Here is an 11,626-nt window from a genome sequence, read left to right as displayed (position 1 = left end):
TCTGCATTTGTTGAGACCATTGCTAAGTGGGTTTTAGTTATAGCCCAAAATAGATCCTAGCTGATGTGTATGGACCATTGGTTCCTAAGGGAAGTCTTTTTTTTTTTTTAAGTGATGCCTGTTTGCCTACATGTACGTACATGCACCATGTATGTGTTTGATGCCCACAGAGACCAGAAGAGGACATCGCACCCCATTGAACTGGAGTTAAAGATGGTCATGAGCTACCGTTGGGTGCTGGGAACTAAACCCAGATCCTCTGCAAGATCAGCAAGTACTCTTAACCACTGAGCCATCTCTCCAGCACATAAGGGAAGTCTTTAAAAAGTTGCTGGCAATGGTTTTCCTTCAGGATAATACAAAGATACAAGAAGAGAGGTATCACCTGGCTAATGGGTTTCATGTCTCTGTTGCTCTGAGGCCATCCTGCCACCTCTGTTGGCATGTTACAGCTGCTGCAACATGATCCATAGACAAGGGACGTGACAGAAATCCATTTTCTCACAGTGCTGGAGGCAGAGGTTTCAGAGCAAGGTGTCAGGGGTTGATTTCTCCTGAGACCTCTTTCCATCCTCTCACTGTGTCCTCACATGGTTTTGCCTCTGTATACAAAAACTCTCTTAATGCCCTTCTGTGTGTCCAACCTCCTCCTTTTCCCCCCAAAGTTTTATTTATTTATTTCAGGTGTGTGTGTGTGTGTGTGTGTGTGTGTGTGTGTGTGTGTACCGTCATGAGTTTATGTGCAGCACATTCATGGAGGAACTCTCAGAGGCTACAAGTAGGTGTCAGATTACTGGGAGCTGGAGTTACAGAGGGTTACAAACTGCTATGTGAGTGCTAGAAACTGAAACAGGGCCTCAACAAGAGCAGTAAGTACTCTTAACCGCTACACCATCGATTCAGGCCCTCTCCTTTTAAAAAATGGGTCCTTATAACAGTGAGGTTTTAACTTAATCGTTTCCAGTTTGTTTTTGTAGTAATGGGGATGGAATCTAGGGCCTCATGCAAGCAAGGCAAATGCTGTAACTGAGCGACACTCCAGCCCAACTTATTGTTTTACAGGGCATCTCTGAAGGATGGGGCTATAGCTCAGGTGGCAGTGTGCCTGCCCAGCATACTCAAAGCCCTGAGTTCAATCCAAAGCACCACATAAACTTGGTGTGATGGTGCGTGCACACCTACAATTCCAGCACTCAGGAGGTTGAAGCAGGCAAAAGGATAAAACTTCAAGGTCATCTTTATTTACATAGCAAGTTGAAGGTCAGACTGGGCTACATGAAACTCTGCCTTTAAAAACAACAACAATAAAAATGAAAACAATAAATAAGGTCTGTATCTCCAAATACTGTTGCATCTTGAAGTACCAGGGTTGGTACTTCAATCGATAAATACAGAGACACATACACAACTTAGAATAGCAACAAAGGAACTGGGTGCCATTGCTGAACTGCTCAGTTAACCACCCACTATGGGACTTCTGTCTGATCCACTTAGGGTCAGACTGTCTGTTCCTTGCAGCCAGAAACAGCACAACTCAGGAAGGATGTGTTCGCTCAAGCTGCTCCGTCTGCCTAGAGTAAGCTTGCCAGAGTTCATCCTTCAGGGCTGGGCTGGAATGCTACAGGGTTCCCCACACAACTCTGCTTACAGCAGAATTCTTTGCTTGGACGTCTCTCTCACTAGGTCATGGGCAGCCTGCGTGCTATCCATTAGCTGCTATATTTCCCCCTTGTGCTCATTGATGCCATCTTTCTTCTGCTGGGTGCAGAGGTGGTATTTATAATCCTCTACACAGCAATCCAGGCAGCTGGATTCAAGTGAGGCAAAGCCTGACGGTCACAATTATGATGCTGGAAGCAGAGCCTTTGCTGGCTTGGCTCATCTCATGTTTGATTCACTGGCTAATTTTAATAATATATGCTATCATTATATGCTTCTGTTCCATTTTATTCCCGGAGCAGCGTTCTGAGGCAGGCACCATTCTTATCCTGACGTTAACACATGAAGACTCTGAGGCTCTGAGAATTGAGGTAAATTAGTCAAGGTCATTCACAATTGAGCCTAAGTCATCTTGACTCCAAACACTTCACTGACACTAAACACTTAATGTGTTTATGGCTCTGGGGTGGGTACTGTAGGGAACATAGAGGCACCTTCATATTTCTAGTAGTCTCCAAGTGGTTGTCCTGGTTAAGATTCCTAGCAGTGATGTTTGATGTTATTGGTCATGTCCTCCCAAGCTAGACCAGGAATAACATAAGGTCCCATTTTATAGGTGAGGAAATGGAGGCCCAAAGAGAAGAAAGGGCTTGCAAAAGCCTGCTGTGGGAATGCCACAGCAAGAGAGCACCCTTCATGCCCTGCCAGCATGCAAGGACAGGAATCCCAGACTGGCTTAAGGGGTTAAGTGGCGATTTCATTACTAGAGCAAAGCAGGGATTAATTCACACATCCTGGTCTCCTCTTGTTAGCCTGGCAGGGGTGGAGGTCTTACTTGCTGTTCAGTGACTGGCAGGAGCTAGAACATAAAGAGAGGCTGTAAGGCTGGTGCCAAGCATCCTGAACCATTTTCCTTCTAATGCAGGGAGGGAAAACAGGAGCAACTAGGCTTGGGGATCTCCTGTAGCTCCCGCATCTAGGAGAAACAAAAGCCCTGACCCAGCATACCCATCCTTTCAAAACACCATCCAAAGAATTCTGAGTACTGGCACCTACTCTTCGAAGTTCGTGGCCGTGTGTCTTCCTTGCCTTACCCCTGATTAGATTTGAGGATCATGTTTCCATCTGAAAGATTAGGAAGCTGAGGCTCAGAGCTTAAAATAGTCACTGTGGCCAGAGACATCAGCAAAGCAATTTCAGAGTTCTAGTATCCAAAATCCAGGAGCGTGGCAAAGTGTATATATACCATGTGTGGCAGCCCATGAACCATAAAGAAACAGTATTTATTTGTTGATTTATTTGCAGTGCTGAGGATGGAACCCAGGGCCTCCAAGACACTAAGCAAGTGCTTTATTACTGAACTTCCCCATCAGCTCTAATAGTTATTAAGTAATAACATTTTCCAGGAGCTCTTCTAAGTGCATTTCATTTTAGCCAAGTCACTATGAAGTCAAACTAAGTGTGGAAACTGAGGCATGAGTAGTTAAGGAATTTGCCCCAAGTCATACCCGTTGTAAACAGTCCCAGAGACCCACACATACCACTTTTCTGAGTAGTAAAAATTAATTTTTTTTGAGACAAGATATCACTATGTAGCCCTGGCTGGCCTGGAACTCACTATGTAGATCTGACATCCTTCTGCCTCTGCTTCCTGAGAACTGGGATTAAAGGTGTGGGCCATCAAACCCAGCTCCAGGGATTAATTTAAAAAATTTTTTAACTTGCTTGGACAGTTTCCACACCCTCTCTCATTCATTCCTCAGCCTAGGGAAGGAGGCAAGGTTTTCTCCTGATTTATACAGGGAAGCAGGCAGCAGGCTCTGAAAAACGGAACTACAGTGCCTTGTCAAGGTCACACAGCAAGGTTGGTGGCAGACACAAGAATTGTCCAAACGTGGTCTCCAGTTAGGGTGAACCTTCCTCAGTCTGATCCAACTGCCAAGGCCCTGGGATAGCATGCTTGCCTTCTGCCCTTCTGCTGCAGGGTTCCAAGGCTGTGTTCTCCACCCCCGCCCCCACTGTCAGATGGGAGGGGCAGGAACTCTGGTGCTGGTGGAGTTTCCGACTAGGCAGGAAAATGAACAAAGGAAATTGGGGGGGGGGAGTCTGGAGGGGGTGGTCAGGAGGGTGGCAGGAGCAGAGGGGACACTTCACCATGGAATACGAAGTCAAGAAGGAGAAGAAGGTAGGTTCAAATTTGAGAGGGATCCGGGAAAGGAATGTTTCTAAAGCTGAGGTGGAGGGAGGTGGGCATGCATGTGGCAAATGGCACAAGTGGGGCCTTCCTTCTCCTTTTCACCCCTGACAATCAGATGTCTAGGTTCTGGCTTTAAGCTTCACTTTCGGTGGCCTCTGCCACTAGGACTGATAGACAGTCGGGTCCTCCAGGGGAAACCTGCTTCCCTTGTATTCTGGTGATAGCTTCCTATAGCTTTTCAGAGAGACAGACTGACAAACACCCAGCAGACACAGTTTCCTAGTCCCTCAGATAGAAAGACCCTGGATGGGGGCAATTCTAGGATGGCAGATTGCCCATCCATGGAGAACCCCATCTGTTCCCAGCTGTCTCTCAACCTACACCTGCCCTCTCAACCTTTGTACAAGGGCCCAATCCTAAGGCCTCAGCCCAGAGTCACCCTCCAAGTCCCCTCCCAGTCTTCCTCCTTTTCTTAATTAGAACAGTTTTCTAGTCACCTATTTGTCTTTGGGGTTTAGGAAATCCCTCCTATTCCAACTCCCCCTCCACCTCCATTTGCAAAGAGCCCTCTTCACCCAAGAAACCTGGGTCAGAGTGTTTGAAAAGGTGCCTATAGTGAAGCCAGGCATGGGCTTGTAATCTCAGCTACTCTGGAGACTGAGGCAGGAGAATTGCAAGTTCAAAACTGTCCTGTTGAGACCCTTCCTCAAAAATTTTAAAGTGGGCTAAGGTTGTGGCTCAGTGGTAAAATGCTTGCTTAGCATGTACAAGACCCCAGGTTTGATCCCCAGAACTGCAAAAAAATTTTTTTAAATAATTTTAAGTGAAAAGAGGATCAGAGATGTATCTCAGAAGTAGAATGCTTGCCTAGCAAGCATGAGGTGCTAGGTTCAGTCCCCAGTACTGGCACAAAAGGTGCCCACATGAAGCATGGAGCTCGCGGGGGCGGGCAACATAGACACGTGCTATCCCTAGGATTTGTTTCATTTATTTATTATAAGACAGGCTCTGGTCATGTAACTTGGGCTGGTCTTGAATGCATTATGTAGCCCAGGCTAGCCTAAAATTCACAGCAACCCCCCACCACCACCTCAGCCTCCTGAAGGCTGGATTTTACCCAACCAGGTTCATTCTTTTGACAGATATTTATTGAGCACCTGTTATGACAGGTAGCTGTTATGACCGAGCAATGACAGTAATGAGCAAAGTCAAGGAAGGTCCCTGCTCCTCCCTGGAAGTGCACAGTCTAAAGAGGGAAACAACTATCAACTTCTTTAAAAGGCAATGAATAGAATTCATATAAGCTTCACACAAAAGGCTCTGTACTCCATGCTGGAAGATAGATCACTGAGGTATTCAATCTTAGATTTCTGAGTTGAGGATATGAGGGGGTGCGAGGAAAGCAGGTGGGAAGAGTGTTTGGGGCAGAGGAACAGCATGGGAAGGTGGGAAGGAATGTAGAATGGGAAAAGCTAAAAGATGGCTGGGCAATGAAAGGCAGGAGCAAGGAACACAGTGTAGTAAGACAGAACTGGAGAGTGCAGTAGGCTGGACTATTTGGACACAGACAACCACCAACGCCACTCACAGATGCAAGAAATGCCCCAGTTCTGTAGCTAGAAGGCCCCACAACTTGTTCCTCTCATAACCCAAGCATGACAGACCAACTACACAGTATCTCCAGACTCCTCTGTCTCTGCCTTTGAAGACTCCAGGGTTTTGCTCATGCCATACCCTCTGTTTGGGATACCTTCTCCCAGATTGCTTGCTCTCAGCTCTCAGAGCTTCCACATGCCTCTGAAGACTCCATGACAGTTCCCCTTGAAACTTGAGTGGCTGTGCATCAGAATTACCCAGAGGGCTTATGAAAACACAGACCACAGAGGGTCTCAACCCCAAGTTCTGAATCCACAGGTCAGAGACTGCTGTAATCAGCTCCCAGATGATGCTGGTTCTAAGGTCACACATGAGAACCAGTGGCCTTGCTATTCAAAGTGCAGCATGGAGGCTGTGGGGATGGCTCAGTTGGTCAAGTACTTGTTGCACAAGCACGAGGGCCTGAATTCAATCAATCCCTAGAACCCACATTCTTTCAAAAATCAGTATGTTAGCATATGCTTATAATCCTAGGGTTATGGAGACAGAGACAGGGGCTCACTGGTTGGCCAACCTAACCTACTTTGTAAGTGACAGCCTGTGTCAAAAACCAAGATGAACAGCACCTGAGAAATAACACCTGACGTTGTCCTATGACCTCCACAGGCATACACATGCCTGTGCACATCCACTGACAGACAGACAGATACACACACACACACACACACACACACACACACACACAGCATATCCATATTCCTCGGGGCTTGTTAGAAATAGTCTTAGGCCAGGCGTGGTGGTGCACACCTTTAATCCCAGTACTTGGGAGGTAGAGGCAGGCAGATCTCTGGGAATTCAAGGCCAGCCTGGTCTACATAATGAGTTCCAGGCCAACCGGGGCTACAGGGAGACCCTGTTTCAAAAAGACCAAAAGAAAGAAAAGAAATAGTCTCAGGTCCTACCCCAGACCTACTAAACCAGAACTTGTTAGCCCAGTAAAGTATGATACTCACTAGTTTAAGTCATTTATTACAACCCCTGAAGGAAGACTGGAGGTCAGTCTTACCTTGAATCCTAGCACTCAGCACAAGGTCCAGTCATACAGGTGTGAATGAACATTTACTGAAAGAATGAGCCCGTGGACTTGTAGACCTGGGTATAGTCAGATTACTTGAATTAGAATGTAAGCTCCTGGGCAGGGGGTTATCTTGTTAGTGGTCAGTCTTCTTGGGAAGCTGAGTGAACATACCACATGTGGACTATGCTCTCTGGTTCACAGCTGGGCTGCCACTAATGTCACCTGAAGAGCCTTTAAAAATCATGATGCCTGGGTCCCAGTCCCAGAATTTTTGGTTTGTTTGTCTGGGGTGTATGTAGTCCCAGCACCTGAAGCTTTAGAAACTGCCAAGGTAGTTCTAGAATGCCAACGGGGAGGGGAGCCACTGATCTGAAGTGAAGAACTCATACCAGTGAGGCTTACTGAACCTCATCACTGGGCCCTACTCCCAGGGTTTCAGATTCAGCGGGTGTAGGACGGGGCCAAGGAATCTGAGTTCCCAGATGGTGATGGTGGTAGTGATGGTGGTGGTGGTGGTGGTGGTGGTGGTGGTGGTTGAGAAAGCACACATTAAGAACTACAGGTCTAGAGCAATGCTTACACATTTTTTGAGGTTTAGATGCTGCTAGGTTGGGGTGGACCCCTGGAATTTGCACCTGTAGCCTTGATCCACCCAGGCCATTTTTACACAGATGCCTCTGGATTGTACTTAAATTTATTTATTTATGACTTATGGAAGAATAGATAAGAGTTTAGGCTTCCACTACTTAGTAGTCCCCTAATCTGGACCGTTCCTTGAATCTGGCCAGCAGAAGCTACACCCTCCCCTGGGTGGTTAGAATGGAGGTTTTGGAACTGGGCTGCCCCTGAACTAGTAGTTTGTGTTTTCAGTCTGGGGCTTAGCTTCTCCATCTGTGAATTAGGAACCACAGAGGTTCTCCCCCTGCAGAGTTTTATGAGAATTAAACTGTAGAAGAGAAACAGTGTGGTAAGCACTCAGTAAAGCAGTTCTTTTGGTATTGCTACTTTCCTGTCCTTCCCCAGGGCTTTGTGTCCCCCATCCGAAGGCTGGTGTTCCCCAAGGCTGCGAGACGGGCAGCCTTCCGGAGCAATGTGAGCCGCAGGCCCCTGCACTCAATGCCTCTTTATCCCCCTGACTACCTCATCGACCCCCACATTCTGCTATGTGACTACCTGGAGAAAGAGGTCAAGGTGAGTGTGGGAGGAGAAGGTTGGGAATAAACTCTCAGAGTCAGAAGAAACCTCATCTGCCCCTCACATCAACACCTGACAACCCTATCTCACAAAGGAAGGGAACAGGCCTGGATCTCGTCAGGCCTTGCTGCCACATGCATTCTTTTTTCAACGTGGGCTCAGAACCTGTCCCCACAGAAGATTGAGTGGGAAACTGTGTACTCAAAAGGTCAGCCTTCTCAGGAGATTTTCTTACAGTCCCCTTGTGATTCAGACATATCCAGGTTAAGAGTAAGAGACAGGCTGGGCATGTAGCTCAGTGGTCGAGCACTTGACTAGCATTCTGGAGGCCATGGGCCCCATCCCTAGTGCAAGAGAGGGCAAAAAAGCCACAATGGATTTTCTGACTGTTCAAAGGCTTTACTTCTATTTTAGGACCACCACAAGGGATTGTTGAGGAGAGGGCAGTCCTCATTAGTTAAAGAAGATTGGTATGGGGTAGGATTGGCATATTAACAAGCAGGTCACCTAGTCAAATTTGAATTTCAGATATACAGTGAATACTTCTTTAGTATAAATATGTTTCCAATGTTAAATGGAACTAAAAGTACTAAAAGAAAAAAAACAGAAAAAAGAAACAAACCCTAAATACTGGCATCTTGTATTTTATCTGGCAGCCATATATATCAGTAAATAAATCTATTTAAAAATTGAGGCCTTTCTGAAATTTCACAGAAAATAAAAAGGGTTTGAGTGGTAAAATTAACTTAGAAGAATACAATTAAAATAATAGAAAGTTGATTTCTCATATTGAATAACATTTAAATGACAACACTGTTAAAACTAAGAATGGATGAAGAATTCATATATTGACTGGGAGCATCATTTTTTTTTAAAGAAAATGATATATTAATTCAATACATTCTTTCCCTTCCATTTCACTCTGCAAGGAGGTTATTCGAAAGGATAAATGATTTGCAGTTCATTTGGCAATGATGCTTGGGGCATGGAGAATCACTTTGGGCAAAGAAATTCCCAGGGTTCTTTGAAGCTTTAATAGTTGGGGGGGGGCAGGAGAAGGAGATGGCTCAATAGATAAAGCACTTGCTGGTAAGCCATTGATTGAAGTTAGGATCCCCAGAAGTCAAGTAAAGCCAGGTGCATGTAAAGTGTGTGCATATAATCCAAGAAAGATGGAAGGAGGAGACAGGAGACTCTCCAAGAGTTTGTGAGACAGCTAGCCTGGAATATGACATGTAAACAAAAGAGCCTGCTCAAACAAGGTAAAAGGCAAGGACTGACATCAGAGGTTGTCCTCTGACCTCTACACAGGTGCTGTGGCTCATGCCTGTACACACACACACATACTCACACACACACACACTCACACACACGCTCACACACATATACTCACACACACACTCACAATGTAGGGCCTGGGGTTGAAGCATTTGCCCATAATTTGATCCTCAGCATGAGGAGGGATAAGCTATATGAATGACTTCTGCTTCCCTACAGAGTGAGGTGGCCTTGTGTTAGTGTGTATCAGCTAGCAGTTGTGAGTGTGGCACATGGAGTCAGCACCCCCACCACTTGACAGGGTCTTATATAGCCCAGGCTGTCTTGAACTTCCTATGTAGCCAAGGATGACCTTGAACTCTTGATCCTCCTGCTTCTAGCTCCCCAAAACTGGGATTACTGGCATGCACTACCACATCCCGGTCAGCCAGAGTCTTTCTAGCCATAATCCCAGGCAAGACTTTTAGTCATACTATACTGTTTTGTTGTTGTTGTTGTTGCTGCTTGTTTTGAGATAGATAGGGTCTCACTATCTCCCAGAGATCGCCTGCCTCTGCCTCTGGAGTGCTGGGATTAAAGGTGTGCACCCCCCCACCCCAGCCTGCTTTTTCATCCTTAAAGCAAGTGTGAGTGAATGAAACAAAATATATATATGAAATCTCAGAACTGTGCCTGGCTTCCACTGGCTTCTATTATGGGTCCACTAAAAGTTAAGAGTCCAGGTGTGGTGGTGTGCACCTTTTTAATCCCAGGACTCCAGAGGCAGACACAGGTTGGATCTCTGTGAAATGAGACCAGCTTGGTCAACATAGAGTTCCAGGCCAGTTGTGGCTACAGGGAGATCCTGTCTCAAAAAGACCAAACAAAAAAACAGGCAGTAAACTCATATACATAAAATAAAAATAACAAATAAAATATTTTAAACAAAAACAAAAGAAAGACTTCGAAAAGCCTTTGGCCTTCATGCCCTTGAGTTACATGGTTACATCTGCAGTAGGGAGTGGGACTTGAGGGGTACCTTTATGCTATCTATGCAAATGCTGCTTTGAGGCAAAATTTTAGAACAATTTTAATCATAGTGATCAGATTTGTAATGTAACAGGAAGATGCTAAGACCTAGAGAACTTAAAAGCACAAACCATTGACAAATCCCACATTTGCAATACATTTGTTATACATCCACAGGCCCTTCATTTCAAGCTGGTGCCTTGGATTCAGTTCCCCATCAGGTCCCTTTGAATGAGGAGAACGCCAGGTGTGAGCATTCATGCTTTCTATGTAAAGCCCAGGGAAAGTCAGCCAGGTACAATCAACCAGGCTGTCTAAAAAAAAAAAAAAAAGGTTATCAGGTTATTAATTCAAGTGCTTCAGTCTGTCCTGCATCAATGAGGATGCCAGAATCCTCTAAGGCTTCAGGGTGACCTCTCAGTGCCCTTCTACCCCATTTCCCATCCAGTTCCTGGGCCACCTCACCTGGGTGACTTCCTCACTGAACCCCTCCAGCCGGGATGAGCTCCTGCAGCTGCTGGACACCGCCAGGGTGAGACCCTGCGGAGGGAGGAGGGCAGGGCCTCCTTCCTTTTCCCCTCTCCCGTCCCTACCCCCTGGGGACTCAGGCGACCTGACCCACCTGCAGCAGCTGAAGGAGCTGCCCCTGAAGACGACGCCGGAGCAAGACAGCATCCTGAGCTTGTCGGCCCGCTGTCTGCTGCTCACTTGGCGGGACAATGAGGAACTCATCCTGAGAATCCCCACGCATGAGATCGCCGCCGCCTCCTACCTGCAGGACGACGCGCTGCACCTCCTAGTGCTTAAGACCGGTACAGCGGGCGAGGAGGCCTAGCCTGCAGTGCAGGCACCCCTGCTACCTTGCGAGAAGCGAGGCAGCGATCGGGCCTGGGAAGGGGAAGATGGAAAAGCCTAACCACAATACCCTGAGACGGCGGGCGGGCAGAAGCCAGAGGTGGTAGAGGAAGGGCGGGCAGCCTGACTCTACTGGAAACTAGGTGTCCGACCACCGGTAGGGTGAAGTCGGAATCCCGAGGCCAATGAAGGCTCTAAGTCAGAGGGTAGGTAATGACGAGGGGCGGCCACAGGGCTCTAAGGATGGGGAGTGCCCGTGGCTAGGGGGAGGAGTTCGGTGTGGACGCAGGGGGCCGAGTCCCGCAGGGGGGAGTCACAAGGCAGGGGGCGAGGTCAGTCCAGGGGCGGAGTCACATGCTGGGGGTCACGCCGGGGGCGGAGTCAAAGACAGGAGGTGGGGTCGTGATAGAGCGGGGTCACACGCAAGGGGGAGGGGTCAGTCCAAGGGCGGAGTCGGGAAGGGGACCCAGAGCCCCGTGACCCCCGAGCGGGGGCGTGGCCCTTTCGGTGGCCTCGAGAGGTGTCCCTTATCCGTGATCTGCAGCTGACGGCCCTACCCCGGGCCTCTCCTAGGTCTGGGCGTGGACCCTGTTCCCGCCGGTGTGGACACCAGCCCAGGCGGCTCGGGGCGAGATGCGGGCCCTCCCGGAGCTGCGCCCGAGAAGCGGCGGGTGGGCACGGCCGAGCGGCGCCACACCATCTGCAGCCTGGACTGGCGCGTGGCGTGGGGCGGCGGCGCGGGCGCGGAGGCCCGGGCGGCG

The 11,626-nt window shown here is 48.0% G+C and overlaps 1 protein-coding gene across 1 annotated transcript in view; it reads left to right on the top strand.

Moving 5' to 3' along the window:
- The first annotated feature begins 3,781 nt into the window (after positions 1-3,781).
- The window catches only part of Ccm2l (CCM2 like scaffold protein), a 19,777-nt gene continuing 11,932 nt past the window's right edge, over positions 3,782-11,626 (top strand). The window contains 5 exon segments of the mRNA XM_029561756.1: positions 3,782-3,844; positions 7,554-7,721; positions 10,459-10,542; positions 10,639-10,822; positions 11,439-11,626. The exon segment at positions 11,439-11,626 is cut by the window's right edge and continues 3 nt beyond it. Coding sequence (XP_029417616.1) covers positions 3,815-3,844; positions 7,554-7,721; positions 10,459-10,542; positions 10,639-10,822; positions 11,439-11,626 — 654 coding nt within the window. The 5' untranslated portion in view covers positions 3,782-3,814.

This window comes from Nannospalax galili, unplaced genomic scaffold (assembly GCF_000622305.1).
Source record: "Nannospalax galili isolate Female #2095 unplaced genomic scaffold, S.galili_v1.0 scaffold1714, whole genome shotgun sequence".
Taxonomy (NCBI): domain Eukaryota; kingdom Metazoa; phylum Chordata; class Mammalia; order Rodentia; family Spalacidae; genus Nannospalax; species Nannospalax galili.
The sequence above is the reverse complement of the archived record's forward strand: the minus strand, read 5'-3'. Positions and strand labels throughout refer to the sequence as shown.